This window comes from Plectropomus leopardus, chromosome 13, assembly GCF_026936395.1.
Source record: "Plectropomus leopardus strain MGB_pleo_1.0 chromosome 13, ASM2693639v1, whole genome shotgun sequence".
In the NCBI taxonomy this organism is placed as follows: Eukaryota; Metazoa; Chordata; class Actinopteri; order Perciformes; family Serranidae; genus Plectropomus; species Plectropomus leopardus.
In genome coordinates, this window is record NC_142188.1 from 32,116,627 (window position 1) to 32,133,135 (window position 16,509).

Below are 16,509 nucleotides of genomic sequence, written 5' to 3' on the forward strand. Positions count from 1 at the left end.
TTACAAAGTGATTATATACCAATCTATTCTTTTTAGTAAAAAGTTTCTATGTAAAATGTAACATCTATTTTATAAGTTTGCATTTTTTCACCATGCAGGAATGATGTCTTTTGGCATATCCCATTTTTCATACATTTTTAAGCTTTATTGCCAAGTTTGAAAAAAAGATGTTAGAAAAATGTAATAAGTTATGTTTCTTCAAAGAAGTAATGAAAGTAGTTACATTACTTATTGCATTTTTCAGGATCCCTACAGCTTAAGGCAAGTTAGTTAAGACCTTTTTTTTGTTAAGACCAATTTTATAATAACCTAACCTAAAGAAAAAAACATTTTCCAGTCACAGAGTGTTAAGACTAGGTGTCCTTCTCCCTCATTAGACTTTAATGGTTGGTTTGGTCAGCGTGTTCAGACACCACAGTACCTGAAGTACGGACAGGTGGAGCTGCCGACCCTGGTCCTGCAGGACATGGTGACAGCTCGCAAACAGGCGCTGAATCCTCCGCTCTGAACATTGCAGCCAGGTACCAAATATTAGTGTCGTTTCCGCTATCCCGGTCTGCGCAACCTTAACGTGAAAGAAATTCAATAAATTATTTAGAAAGAAAACAGTGGTTATCAATTATTTTGATACTTATTCATAAACTTCAAACTTCCCGCATCTCAGCATTTGTAAGACTTCTGAAAGATTGATTTAAGACAGTTTAATACCAATTCAGGCCCATTTTCAATGAATCAATTCAGGACCTTTTAAGACTTTTAAAGAATCAAAGGGAAGCCTGTTTTTGAGAGTAACCTGCAATCTGTAAACTATTACATTTCAAAAGTAACCTTTGCACACATCACACCCTCCAAATACGTTTTTGATTCCACCCAAACCCGAAAGGGGAGTCTGTATGTGGCCCTCCATACAGATTTTAGAAATGCTTCACTCAGTCTCGGTCCCAAAGATGCACCCTTCCTATTAAATAATACAGAATACATTTTAGTACGATTTTTTTTTTCATGTTTTATTTATTTAACTATTCAATATTTTCTGTAAATTTTATCTTTCGACATAAAGGTCAAATTCAGAGAGGCGACTTTGAGTCAGACAGTTTGAAGAGAGTTGGACCACTGATGACATGTTGATGGTGTTTAATGAGACTGTAACACCTCTGAAACACCTCACACACAATCCAACCTTAAACTGAGCTCTTACAGTCAGCCGGCGTGAAGCACCGTAACAGGCTGTATAATGTGGTACATTAAAGTGTTAAAAAGCAGAGCATTTGAAAAAAAAGAGGGTCACAGGCAAGAAAAGGTTTACAGCTATACATTGAACATTTAAAGCAACCAATGCAAGCCTCCCCATAAACTCAGGACATGTCCCATCAAACAGACCAGATCACACTCACATGCTGCAACAAACTCGGAAATGATGAGTGCATTCACTCAGAGGTCAACTTTGGTCCGCGCGCACACGCACACGCACACACACACACACACACACACACACACACACACACACACACACACGCACACACACACACACACGCGCTATCAACCAGTAGATAAGCTGCATTTGTATTCTTGTTCCCTAATTGTAAGAGTCCAAAATCAAGGGAGACATATCCAAATTCTTTCAGTTGTATAAAATTAATCTCTGTGGCAAAAGACGAACTGCAAGGTGGACACATTTGACTTAGTTTGCACTCAAGTCATCACCTGTTTTTCACCTGTGTAGACTTCTTTTTAAGTTGGCTGTGCAGCTATGTTGATGGCTAATTCCTGGAGCTGGTTACACAAATCCTTCATAGACAAGTCTTTTTACTCTCATGCAAACCATAAAAAAAATGAAGATGCATGTAAGTGGCAAGCAGAGGACACAGCATTTAATTTAAATGTTTAGTTTAAAACCACTATAGGCAGAAGCAACTCCACCATCAGTCTGTTAAATGTTTTACCGACAACCTTTTGTTTTTACTCACTACTGACAAGTTTTGTTGCCTCAGATATGTTGAAAGTAGACTCAGCGTGTAAAGGTCACGCACTGGTTCTGTGCACAGTCGCACACAGATCACCTGACGGCAGTTAAAGAGCCTCAGCACAATACAGACACTTTGAGTGGACAATTTGAGGTTGTTTTAAAGTATTGTACAAATGAATATTTAAAAAAAAAAGGTCACCATAGTGATTACAGTTCATCTTGAGGGGGACATGAATGTGTGGACCACATTTCATAACAATCCATTCACTAATATTTTGTTTAAAATGCATAGCAAATAAAATTATCATAAAGTGAACTCATTTTTTTAATCAAAGCCTTTGTGCAACCAGACCTGGGTACTGCCTATAATCACAGTATCTAAAATAATCATCTAATGCCTGAACAACAAACTGTCTCCTGTCCCTGTAGAGAAAAAGCATTCTTTTGGTATGTCCACCCTTATTTCCATGCCAAATGTGTTAATAAGCAGAAGCAGTAAAGTTTATAGGACGGTGATCCGGGGCTGCTGTCATGGCGGACGCCACAGCGGTGCTCCAGAGAAGCTTTCAGAGGCTTTACTCTTGTTTGACGTCTCCCTTCAGCTTCCTCTTGACTCGAGAGTACGGGCTCAGCGTATCGTCCATGATGAAGTCGTACAGCACCTTTACCCACGATGTGTACTGAGGCAGGTCGTCATAATACTCAGCCGCTATTTTCTTCACCTGGAAACCGAGAAGAGACACAAGAATGAGCGTGAGGAAAGCTGCCTTTAGGGGACGTTTTAAGTTTACATTCTAAAGAGCTGTTCACAATCTCCACAGCCCTTGAATGCATTCATGTTTGAAACATACTGATCATTTTGAAGTTTCACTTTCTGTTTCCACACTGGTGAAAGAGCAGGGTTGGGTGCTGCTTGTAGACAGAGCTGTGATTGATGTTATTAACTGAGGGTGGACAGGGCTGATAAAGCCTTTGCATTAAGAAACACGCCACAAAGAAATCATACACCTGTGTAGTTTAATACTTTAACTCAAGTCCAGTCAGATATCTAAGTAATAGAAAAACAGAGACTATAAACAATTGGTCCACTTCTAAATAATGAACTTGTTCAGTAATCTAGAGTTTTAGTCACCTCAGATGAGCTGAAAATGTAAAAATGTGAAATTTATCTACAGACAAGTGTACATGTGAAGCCCGGACTCCTGCTGCTCAGTGTGCCCTTTCACTGCCTCTTTCTGATGTCTCACACACTGGACGATGGTTTTACAGCTGCTGTCGGTCACATGTCATAGCTGTTTTATAACGTGTCTTATCTTTACTGCTCCAGTTTATTTTTCTGCTCTTGTTATGAAAGACAGGTGCCAGGCAAACTTTTTATCTTACAGAATGGAATCTGCTTATATAAATCAAATCTTTGCTTATCTATGTAGGAAAGCTCTATGTTGGTATGTTAACCTTTAGTATGAAGAATTAATGTTAGCTCCTTACATGCATACAGTTAGTTAGTTAAAATCCCTCCTCAGTTGCTCTTCCTGAGGTGTCTACCATTTTTACCCTGTTAAAAGTTTTTTTTTTGAGAAGTTTTTCTTCATCCACTGTGAGGCTTTATAAATAAAATTGAGTTGAGTAATATGCTAAACTTAACATGCAATACTAGCGTTAATCTTAAAAAAAGAAGATAAAAATGTAGAGGCTAGGGAGAAACATTTTCTGTAACTGTAAGGACAAGTCAACAGTGGCTTGTGCTCCGTTTCAAACCAGCGCTGATCATGTCAGACTATAAAAGCTGTGAAGGGATGTGGGGTGGCATTAACCACTGTGACCACTTCATGATTTATCTAAATGCACTTTGCTATGCACAGATGAAGTACCAGCAGTGCCAAAGTGCATGAAGATGAATAATTGTTACAGCGGTCAATTATTTCCATTCTTTAGTCAGGAGTGAACCTTTACACTGCTTTAGGGATGTAACGGTTACCAGTTATCACGTTGAAATTCCCCAACGGTTAGTAATATCATTCAAATTTTAATTGTTGTGATAACCGTGTGTGATCACCATGCTTTGAAATCACAGTAAAAACTATCGGCGGGGTCTCAAATTAACACCAAATCAATGCCATAACAGTCACGTATTAAACTCTGCTGAGTCTCCACTGCGTTTTTCAGGGGCGCACGGCTCTGCTGCTCTGTGCAGCTGCTCCTGTGCTCTCTCTGTCACTCACACACACACACACACACACACACACACACACACACACACACACACACACACACACACACACACACACACACACACACACACACACACACACACACACACCTGCGCGGTGTGGCAAAGCCGTCTCGAGCATTACTCGTTATGTGGCTCTGTTTACAGCACGAGACGTCAGCTAATCACTGAACTATCACCAGCTGCTGGTCTGCTGGGAGCTAACGCTGCATGCATACTGATGAAGGTTATAAGATACTGATATACTGATATGGATATACTAAAGCCCTGTAGCTTGAACCAACACGGCAAACTCTTTTTGGCTCTCACATTGACAGCGTCAGTGCAGTAGCTGCACTTCTTTCATTCTTGCCTTTCACAATAAAAGCCCTAGACGGACACACAGCATCACAGCTTGCCAGAGGGAACTCATTTACACACAGAGGCTGTGGTGATGAGCTGTTCAATATATTTAATGTTTACTTCAGATTTTGCTTTGGCCTCTTCTCTAAGTTTGCATTCATTATTATCTCAATATACATTTACTGATATAAATGTATGTATGTGAAATGAAAAGGCGATTTGTTATTTTGGCTGATAAAAAATATGCTTGGCTGGTGGATTTTTTCTACCAAATTGGCTGGTGAATAAAAAGTTAATTCTGGACACTAACTGTCAGACTGTAATGCCTCAACCAAAGTTAGCAGCAACAGTCACCTACATCACCTACAGACATCACCTACAGACGTCACCGACAGACGTCACCTACAGACGTCACCTACAGACGTCACCTACAGACGCAGCAACGCTGAACATGCAGGCCGTCCCTCCCCCTTCTGAAAACATCCTATGATTTCAGTGTGTGTATCAGTACTTTTTGAACATTTTCCAGCACATTCAACATTATTACAATATATCCATTATCGCGATAATTTTGGTCACGATTATCATGATATGAAAATTTAATATCATTACATATCTACACTGCTTACACACACTTGTTGTAATAACCAGATTGTAAGACCCAAGCATATTCTCTTATATAACCACAAAATGTCATCTTAGAATGATATGGTTCTATGTAATATTTTTGTCAAAATTTAGTTATTCATATATTCTTATTCTGTGACAACATACTAACATTATGTGGGGTGTTTTTCTGACGTAAATGTTTTTGTACTTTTTATTTAAAAGACCAAAAAGGTCCATATCATTTTTGATATCTGGAATGCAAAACTTTGAGGCTCAATATCTCAAAACTGCTCAGAATACACACAGAACCAAATTCTAAGGTGGCAAAATGTAAAGAAAGAAAGAGGCGGACATGGTAAATAAATGATTTTTTAACAATGTGAAATCAGGACCTAATTATGTGGAGACAACAAAGGCTAAAACTTTAGAAGATTTCTTCAGAACTATTCTCACAATTTACTGATTTAATTAGCGTTATCTCAACCTTAAAAACTCTCTGTTATACCAACCCAAATCCGCCTTTGTCTTAAGTTGATTGGCTCATTATACTTAAATCTCGAAAATTTCATGTTTGATGGTGCTGTTGTGGTGTTTCTAATGCTGTGTGGTGAGGACAAAGACACGCTTCTACATAATCTGAACAATGACATTCCCGACTAAATAGCTAAGTGGGGTTCATAATGAAGTTACCGAGAAAGAGAATATAAGCAAAACCATGACATTTGATCTTGAGGAAGTGAGATTATGTCACAGTTGTAATGGAATGTGAATTTAAAAAAATGAATGAGCTTCTGTGAAACACCATGCTCACACGGTAACATGGTTGCTGATTGCACATCCTGTGTTTGTCAGAGGTCTTTATCAAGCTGCCTGCCCAGACAGATTTGTCACCACCCAAATGTTTTCTTCCTTTCTAACCCTCATAGTAATGTAGCTCACAGTCTTTGTTAACATGGTGTCAGAAAAAGTCTGATTATTGTGTTAGCCCAACTAGACTGTAATTTTAAAATACACGTAAGCATTTTAGTCCGACTGATAATGTCCTTAAATTTATTGAAGTCGGACTGACACACTAGATAATGCAGCTGAGAACTGAGCGTCTCTGTCATGTATACCCCTCAACCAGACCTTAACTGGCGTAGGCATTTTGCACATAGTCCTATCCACCGCGCTAGGCTTTGACCATTACATCCAACTGCAAAATTTTGTAGAGGGCAGGAAAATACAGGAAGAAGAAGAAGAAGAAGAAAGGAAGAAAACAAAACAAGACAAAGGTAATAAGTAAAGGGTAGAGTATGAAATGTACAGCACCAAAAAGTTATTCGTGTTGTCACCATTCGATATGCAACCCTTTTTTTACACTTGCAAACTTGTTTGGTTTGTGGCACAATAGGTCAAGTCCAATAACAACTAGCTGAACGGAGGCTATATCGCCACCTGCTGTGGTGGAGTCGCACATACTCCCGTCGATTAATCGATTCCCCCTCAGTGCTTGTATACTGGGACAAGGACAGTAGTCCAATTAAATAGCCTAATCGAGCTACCATGACCGTAGCTCCATTTAACTGTGCATGAAAATGTACTGAGTTCCATCGATTTCCAGTCCTCTAGTTGTACTCACCATCGGCAGCCTGCGTCCTGGGATGCTGGGGAAGTCATGGTGTTCGTTGTGGTAACCAACGTTGAAGGTGAGCAAGTTGAGGGAGCCATAGTAGGAGTAGGTTTCATGGCCCTTGAGGAACATATAGTGCTCAGCTATGAAGTGACCAGAGATGGGGTGCAAGCCCATCCCCAGCATGGAGCCAGCCAGCATGTAGACCACGGGCTTGGCCCCCCACAGCCAGCCGAGCAGAATGTCAAAGGTGAGCTGGATGGCCAAGTTGGTAACCTCGAGCTGAGTGATGGGTTTGGGGTTGATGCAGAGTGGCCGGATGGCGTAGAACAGCGGCTGCAGAATAATCCAGATGAATTTACGGAAGCGTGTGCAAAAGAACCAGCCTTCAAACTCTGTGGGGATGTCTACATCGATCCCGTCTCCACCCAGGTAGCGGTGATGGTCCAGGTGATAGCGTTTGAAGGAGGCAGAGTAGGGCAGGCCGATGGGCAGGTTGGCAAACATGGCAAAGTAGCGGTTCCACATGGCCTTGTTGTTTCCAAAGGCCGTGTTGTGAGAGATCTCGTGAATCGCAAGGGTCATTGAGTGGTTGATACAGCTGCCAAAGGCATAAGTCCAAAACAAAACCCATTTCCAGTCCAAGTCTTTGACCAAGTAGAAAGCTAAAAACTGTATAGCCACCATCATGCACACAATCCATTTCAGCCTCTGGTCAGGCCCCATCAACGACTTGATTTCTGGGTATTTGGCTGTAGGAGAAAAACAAGAGATTCCAGTTAAACTCAGTGTAGAACTTTGTATCTGATCATCTAATTTCATAAGGTAACACAAATTTATAAGAAGGAATTCACCTAATGATTGGAAATGTTTAAGCGTGGCTTAGCAATAGTCTTGTCCCAGTTCAGCTGTGGAACTCTTTGTGTTAGTGGAGCCAAATAAATGATTAAATAAATAGACAAATCATAATCTGTTGTCACTTATAACGTTTAACTAATAACTAGCACTGGTAGAGGTGTTGCATAAAACCAAAAAACCTCAAGACTGTGCTGTTGTACTGAATATAAGCACGGCTGTCATTATCTATGAGCAAATCAGAGCCATGCTGATATTCAGTACAACAGCATTTCCTCTCATGTGATATTGCTTAAGTAATACTCAATCACGAACCGCCAGACTGGGCACAAACACACATTTCAGTGGAGCTGAGTTAACTACTGAATGGCACCTTGTGAAATGTATTCTACCATCCTACCATTCTCTGATAAGTCAGAAGGCATGCCAACATGCCCGCATTTCGATACAGAAGCATTCAATTGAATATTGTCAAAGATTATATTTCTATTTCAATACATTTCATAAGGAATCAAGTGTGTGCAAATAAAAAGTTTCGACATGAAAACCATTAAAAAAGCAGGTGAAATTTGACACAGAATTTCACCATTTTTGGAATACAGTACTCTTTACACAAACCTGCAAAGTTCTTTTAATTTCTGAAAAATATAACAACAAACACAAGGGAAAGAGTGATGAAACACCTGGATGTCCTTTGTGAAGCATGAAAGTATTTAATTTTTGTTCACAAAGCGTCACAGAGGCACTGGTGTAGTCACTTTTACACTGTAGATAGTGACGTTGTTTTATTAGACTGTTCTAAACTCAGTAGAGCTGTTGGAACAATTTTCAGGAGTCAAATATAAATCATAAAGTAAAATAATTAACAGCAACTGAATGCTGAAATTACTATTTGAACTTGTGCCAAATGCACTTCCTACTTGTTGATATTTTTGTTACATTTATGTTCTTCAATAATCTTTTATAGTGAACTAATAATTGGCGAATCATACATTTGCTGTCAATGATTATTATCCTTATAGACCTCTTAGGTTCATTGCAATTAATTTTTATCAACAATTAATATTAAGGTTTATCTGATACATTTTTCCTTATAAAAATCAACACCAACATATTACAAGTAAGACTGCCATGATTTATAGTTGATGATTGTAACACAAATAATTTTATTAATAATTAAATTGCCAATTTCAGTTCATTTCATTCCACACAGCAGTGCTGTGGTGTTTGTCTGTGCTACTAGCCATTTACTATGTTTTCAATTTGAATAGCTGCTCATTGAAATAATAAGATCCTTGGCAACTGATTGCCAGTTCACCTTTATCTATTTATGTATTTTTTGCTTCCCGGTCTGAAGTTGATGCTCACATTGTATGTTTACTACCACTATAAAACTTTATTGCTAATTTCTTTTCAACCCTGTCACAGGGTTTCCGGACCAACTGCAGACAGTCCAAGGATGACTTGCTGAGGCAGATGAAAAGGGAATTGCAACAGACTAGCCCCAATGACGTAAAAGTCACAACGATTATTCATCGCAATGTTTCTTTAAAGGAGGAAATGTGTACAGGGTCAACGATTTGATATGCTGATCAAGGTACAAAGCCTGATCAAATATAAACCAAGATTAAGAAGATTAGTCTGTACAGCTGAAGAAAAGGACTCAATACATTGAACAACATTAGAAGCTATGCTATCTGAATCAGTGATAGGCAATTCTGTCTTATCTGTGTTTAGCTGTAAAACGTTAGTAGCCATTTTGCCGTGATTGGCAGTCCTGACAACTGTGCAAAGCAGTCAGTTTGTCAGTATCAAGTGGTGTACGATAATGCTACCACAGTGTGGTTCATTCATAACTTAATAACTTTTTACTTCTGGCAATTATATTTAGGCTTGAATAATCCTGAGAGTGGTGTTTCTTTGTAAAGATTATCTTCAGCTGAACAAGCGTGTTTCATAAATGTTTGTTCATAAAGTTTCATAAATGTTTGTTTGTCACAGAGCTTGAGTTCTGCAACGATCCCAAATCCAATGGAAAAATCTGTTAGACTTTTAGACTATGGAACCAGGGCGACGTTAGCTTCCAGGTTGGCCTACAGAAAACATCATCCATGGGACACCCAATTCCCACCCCCTCACTCACACACGGGCACCTGACATGCACGCAGCAAAAAATTTTACCGTGGTGGTACCATGTTTCTGTCCAAACATTTTTATGTGAACTATCAAAATAAGAAAAGCTGGGTGGAATCAACTACTACAGCATAACTTTACTCAGAGCTGTCAAACATACTGCTGCACACCTAAGGAAGACTCTGCTACAAAACAAGAGACTCTATCATCAGCTCCTCTATCTCATCATCTCGCTGTGTAAGCAGCAAATATGGTCTCATATGAGCTGAAACAGAAGAAACTGCCCAACAGCAGTAAGATCTAGACAGCTAAGTTATCTTTCCATGTTTTTTTACTGACACTGGAACCTAGTGCTCAGGTAGATACTTTATTTACCAAGTGGATGAATATACACATATTTAACTTTCTATTTGCTGCAACATTCGTAACATTGGTTTCAAATTCCTTTGATTTTGGAATGCAACAATTATGCAAAATGACCACTGTCAGCTCAAAAAACTCACAATTAGGCATAAAACCTAATTACGAGTGAACACTTCTGATAAAAGCGAATGATAAAGAAACCCAAAGTCCCTATACCCTGCTTAATAACCTGTTAACTACCAGTTTAACAGATAATTCCCACATGTAGATATTTTTCTTGCTACACAAAAATAACAACTCAGCTTAGGCTGTCAAACTTTTAAAATGTTTCCTAGAAAACTCAAAATTAATCCTTAAACATATAATAACCCTTAAAAAAGTCAAATATGTTGGATCATGTTGGTGTAGCCACGTTGAAAACGCTAATGCATTTCCTTATCAGTCACATAAAACTGCAGGCAGGGTTATACATTGTGACTTTTAAGTCTCACCTCTTGCTGGGGCAGGAAAGGAGACCCAGGTGGCAGTAAACCATTTTATCACATCTCTGCTATCTTAATCACTGATGAGAGACTGAAGAACAGTAAACATGTAAGGGCATTTCAGGTGACTTGTTAAAGGAGTTATTCGGCCCCAGGCCTTTTCCAAATGTTAAAGTGTCACTTTTTAAGATATGGAGTGGTACTCCATAAGACAAGTTGGGTGAAGTTTCTACAAGCCAGTGCAAATTATTACTTGCCCAGTATTCACTTTTCTGATGATTCTTGCAGCCAAAAACAGAACAAGTAACCTGCTCTGCTTCTACTGTTACCACGAAGAAGATATCAAGGACACATTACACATGTTTTCTGATGGGTGGAAGGAGGAGAAAGAGACAGGATGGTCTTGATAAATACTTTGGGGTTCTATTCACACACACATATTCATATTGAAAAGCCATAAAATGGTGCATTTTGTATTATATGGTGAGATTGATGGATGAGAGAAACAGCTGTTTTCTCAGTGAATGCAAACTTAAAGACCCAGCACAATGAACAGTTAAGTTTCACTTTCACTGCACCTGCTATTCTGCTGCTTTGTTTATGCCTAGAGTATGCTCTGCACCAAGTGAATGTTGAGCAATAAATAACTGAGTGATATATATATTTCAACAACACTCCTAATCAATGGTTCAACAAAAAAATAAAAAATCACAATGTAGTGGCAGTTGGTTTAATTGTGGCAGGCCACCACAAATAAATGAATGTGTGGGAATCCCTGAATGAAGCATAACACTGAGGAGTGAGTACTCTGTCCATGTCAAAAGCACAAGTCACAAAACCTTCAGCTGCAGAGCTATTTAACAGTGATTTGCTTTTAAAAGACAAAAGAGCAAACAAAGCTGGCCTCCAGGCTATATGTTTGTGCTAAGCCTGGGAGGAATTGGGAGGTTACAGCAGAAAGTTTCAGCAAACATTGCTTCCTGTGACATCACCTCACTTTTTGCCCCCACCCCCACAAGGCCAAGCTAGCCCACAGTTGGAGTCCTGAGGCATGTGACTGTATACAGCTAAGCTCCTCACAAGTAACAGCACGCCTTTGCTCCACAGAATCTCATAGCTCCACACAATCAAGAAATCACAGACTGAGTAAGGTTAGAAGCTGTTTAAAACGTGTGTGTGTAATTTAATGTTATTGTAGTTTTGTGGTGAATTCTATTTGCAGATCCTGGGAGGAGAAACAAAGCATTTTATTCAAGTTCCTAAGTTGTCTGTGTTTTCAAACAAGAAAACACATTAGTCAATTTAAGAAGATGACTGAGCATTTATTGCCAGCTTAAAAAAAAGTGTCATACTCTCAGCTCTAAGTGAACACAATTTCTGCCTCTTTTATGTCTGCTACTTCTTTGGAAACACACTCACAGCAACCTTACCTTACTAATCTATAGTGCAGCAGTGCCTGAGAGTCTCCTGATCCTGTTGCATTTAGTATGAACCATCATGAATAATTCAACGCAGGAGACAGCTCTGCTGTCAATGAGTGTCTTTATTAGTGGCACTGGTCTCACTCTCAACACAATTGCAGTACTTTGTGTTGACATACTAACTTGAGTGTCGGAGGGTGAAACATGATAAGAGATTCAAAGCTTTGCAGATAACCTATACGTCGGCTAGCAGCTCAACAAGTTTGCATATGTAACATACTCCCTCAGCTGAGAAGCTGTATTGTGCATGGATTGACCTTTGACAACAGAGTTGATGAGTGAAAGGTGCTTATTAGAATCCTGCATAGGGGTATGGTAGCATTTTAATAACACGGTATGGCAATACCTTTGTAGTATCTGCAAACCATGCAACTCTGGGTGCAATATAAAGTGCCCCAGTGATGGCGTTTTTTGTAGGCAAACCTGGAAGCTACATTGCCCCGGTTCCCTTGTCAAAAAGCCTATGGGATTTGCCATTGAATTTTGGATCATTGTTAATTTGTTAAGCTAGTGTTAACCACAGATTTTATTCAAGGCTTCTACCCTAAAAACGCATAAAAAAACCCCACTGACTTCTACACAAGGGAACTGGAGGTGATGATATGGTGAGGGACGTCCTGGTTTTAGGACTCATAACTGGGCTTCTCTGTGAATGCAAAGATGTAAGAAAGGGAAGTGCAATGGCATTTTTTTTAAAGATAAAAGGTAATCCTTTACAGCATTCAGCTGAACAAATGCTTAAAGGCATTTGGACAAAGTTCAGTGTCTGTGTTTGTTTTATTCTAAATTTTGACATAAAGATTTGAATTTTTAACGCAAATGTATATTTGTAACAGATTTCTCATTTAATCTTTATCGGCTATTAAAAAAATCGTTTTGTTTTTTTTTAATTATTATGCAGATGATTAGCAATTTTAGTTAGCAACAACCCCAGACTGACTAACTGCTACAGCAATCTAATCATTTCAGGCATGAAATACTTACAACCTAGATGTGATGGATAAAAACAATGGATCTTGATGTTGAATATTTAAAACAACATGATGTTACAAGAGGATTCAAACAGGCAGACACAGAACACACTGTATTTAAGAAAGTTTAGTTGAATTTAGAATAGGCTACATCCCTAACCATTCTCTGATAAACAAGACAGAAACATTTTCTGATTTCTTTTTTTCCCCAATAATTTAAGTAGCCGTGCTTGCAGTGTAAATACACATGTAAATTCCTTGTTTACATACTGAGATTGCTAGTATTAATTGCAGGTTGCGCATTAAGGAGTTGGAAATGTTCTCCTTCTGTTCATTTAACACTGGCTACTGATATCTCTCAAGCCAACAAATCACCTCCTGAGAGACATTATCATCAAGATAGCATAAGTGTAATTGACTTGTTAGCTTAGCCTTCCGTTCTGGTGTATCCATGTATGGTTTTGTCTGAACCGTTACTGCAACTTTACTGTGAGGAGCTCCACGGAGAGCCGCCGTCGAGTCTTTTCAGGGAGTGGCGAAGTGACTACTGTGGCTGTAACGTTACATTACTTAAGTTAATATGTTTCATAAAGCTAACTTCTTAGTAGCTTGTACATGTGTAACTATGCATATTTTGCCGCGGTGGTGGCTTACAGTCATTACACGAGCGTAAACTATTAGCAAACGTTTAACCTCACGTTATATCAGTTAGCTAACACTTGGCAAATACATGGGCGGATATGGAACCGTTAGCTTAGTTAGCAAACCAAGTCAGCTGATATGCTGGTACTATTTCCGCCCCATTACACGTTTAACTAACGTTTTATCAACAAAGCCACTCAGACGAGTTAAGATCACGGTAGTTGTATATGTTCAAGTCAACTAACTATAGGCTTATGCCAAATTTGCTAACGGTTAAGCTAGCTCACCCAGTATCTCTTTTCTCCTGTCGGCATGCGGTTGGTCCGTGTACACCCATTCGTAGTCTTCGCGAGCGACCCGGTTCCCCATCTCTTTGATTACTGTTTGAAATAACTTTCTTACACAAATAAGGAACTATATATAACAAAGTAGCTTCAATAAAGAACTTCTCTGGTTCTTGTCGGCGCCTCTGTGTTCCTCCTCCTCTCCTCTCTCCTCAGTGAATGGGTCCGCCCGGCTGACCTGCTGAGCACCAGTCAGCTCTTCCCCGCTGTCTGCGGCTCCTCCTGGGCTCCTCCTCCCGGCTTCACGGGACACGGAGGCGAAGGAGTTGAATGACGCAGTTGTTGAATGCTATCAATGTGATGTTTTGGGTCCTCTCAGCTCCCTGTCTCACATGGCTCATTGTTACTGTGAATGCTGACCCATTGTCATTGAATTCTTAACTATTCCATTTCTACGTTTTTCAGTCGGCTGCTACTGCATGCTTTTAGCTGCAGAAACCATTCAACTGCCCTTATAAAGGCATATGGGCCATGACTTATAATTTTTAAAGTATTAAAGATATACTAAGCAGGACTTTCCAATAGTGTCTATCTGCAGGCTTGCAGGTAGCAGTTTCAGGACCGCAGATCGAGGGCCCTCGTTTTACGCAACAGCGCCACCCAGTGAAATAGATGGATGCAAAACTACAGGATACTTTAAAGGTTTATTCCACCAAAATCTTATTTAACAAGTACCACCAAGATAGTACTTTATAAGGATACACTCTGAACTAAACAGAAGAAGAACATCTAGCCGCGTTCCTAGGATTTGAGATCATTGGAGGCTTAGCATTAACCTCCATTAGTCCAGTAAGTTTTTGTTTGTTTTTATGAACAAGCTCTAAATGTTTCTGAAACTTTCTAAATTAATTATGAACTGTGGTGAAAAAAATATCAGTAGTTTGTCACCTTAGAATTGTTAGGTTCTGTGTGACATTTTCTCCAAATTTAGTTATTCATATATTCCCATTCTGTAACACTTTATAAATATTATGTGCTATGTTCGTTGTTTTTTGTTTTTTTTTTGTTTGTTTTTTTCAAACAGAACAGTTCATATATTTTTAGCTATTTGGAATGACAAAAATTTAAGCAGAAAAAGTTCAGATTTTTTCTGCTGGTATTTTATTTTCTGTGCTGAGTAAGCTATATCTATGGGCATGACACCAACAGCACTCAGCTTAGGTGTGACGCAATGTTGAAGAAAACACAAAAAAAGGTTAGGCGAAACATCACTCAAGAGTGAATCTGAGATTGGCTTTTACTTTGTCTTTCGCTGGAGAGCAAATTTACAAATGGTGACTGACAGTTCAGCATACATTTAAGCTTTTAAAACAAATTCTCACAATGTAAAGTCAATGACTGGGGCAACTGATGGTCGCTGGTTCATCCATCTATAGCTGGGCTACTACCTCAACACTGACCCCTCACAATGCTCAAACATGAGGACTCACAGGCACCTTGGCTGTACAGTATGGTCCCTGGGCCCCTCAGCTCCATGGACCCCAGGCCTCAAGCCCCCAGGCCCCTGGGACTTAAAGGGTGATCTGACCACCAGAGCCTCTGCGTCCTGTTACTTCGGTATAAAAGAGGATCAACATACTTGTAACACTAATACAACCTTACAAGAATGAACTTTAGAGGCCAAGCTACGGTTAGACCAAATGACCCAGTGCGCACTGCGATATTAATTTATGTGTGTACCATGAAATCATTGACATAACAATGGATACCTTTCTTTTAATAACTGGCTGCAATATTCAGAAGTGAGTCATGTGGCCTCAAGCTGAATGTGCACAATTCTTTGATTTCATTTTCAGTTGTAATAGTGAGAGGGGATGCCAACTGTAACAACTAGTGGACAGTTTACAGGCTGCTACTGTCACAAATTATGCAAAAGCCCCAAATATTGTACACCAAAATCACAAGACAAAATGCAATCACATTTTGAAACAAGGGACTTGGATACCCAAGATAGGTCAGTGCTTTTAACTGCAAAAACAAAAGGTGCAGTGCATAGGCTGGAATGAGGACACCTGACTCCCTCTGCAGGAGGAAAGGGTGCAGTACGATGACCACAACCTGCTGTCTTCAACAATCAAGCATGGACTTTCAGTTCAGCCTGATTTTCATGTTTCCATGCTCTGATTTTTTTTTTTATTAACATTTTCAAATATAGCCCAGCATCACACACTAAACCTTATTAAAGGTAGTACACCTCGCCTTTAGACTATATCATTTAGGTATTCATTTGTTTATTTGACTTCTTTATTGATGTTATTAGTGTGTTTTTTGTCTGTGTACCAGGGATATGGGGATTTTGCAAAATGGAGGCCAAGAGCCAGTTGCGGAAACCCCATTCATATTTCCAGAATTTTAAAATGTTTCTAGGGTTTTAAGTAATTTCTAGGATTTCAGGATGTTTCCAAGATTTCGGAACATTTCAAGGATTTTGGAATGTTTCAAGGATTTAAGAACATCTCTAGGATTTTAGGATGTTGTA

The 16,509-nt window shown here is 39.3% G+C and overlaps 1 protein-coding gene across 1 annotated transcript; it reads right to left on the reverse strand.

Annotated features, from left to right (window-relative positions):
- Positions 1 to 1,119: 1,119 nt before the first annotated feature.
- On the reverse strand, positions 1,120 to 14,221 carry degs1 (delta(4)-desaturase, sphingolipid 1). The gene is made up of 3 exons (XM_042502740.2): positions 13,974 to 14,221; positions 6,769 to 7,511; positions 1,120 to 2,688 (listed from the first exon to the last, which is right to left on the reverse strand). The coding sequence occupies exons 1-3, from the start codon at positions 14,053 to 14,055 to the stop codon at positions 2,542 to 2,544; spliced, it is 972 nt and encodes a 323-aa protein (XP_042358674.1). The 5' UTR covers positions 14,056 to 14,221; the 3' UTR covers positions 1,120 to 2,541.
- Between the last annotated feature and the right edge of the window lie 2,288 nt (positions 14,222 to 16,509).

Excerpts from the sequence above, each read along its gene's own strand:
- degs1 (XM_042502740.2), bottom strand. The coding sequence starts at position 14,055 with ATGGGGAACCGGGTCGCTCGCGAAGACTACGAATGGGTGTACACGGAC. Across the intron at positions 7,512-13,973 it reads CAGGAGAAAAGAGATACTGG|CCAAATACCCAGAAATCAAG; the intron begins GTGAGCTAGCTT and ends TTTCTCCTACAG. Across the intron at positions 2,689-6,768 it reads CAGGACGCAGGCTGCCGATG|GTGAAGAAAATAGCGGCTGA; the intron begins GTGAGTACAACT and ends CTCGGTTTCCAG.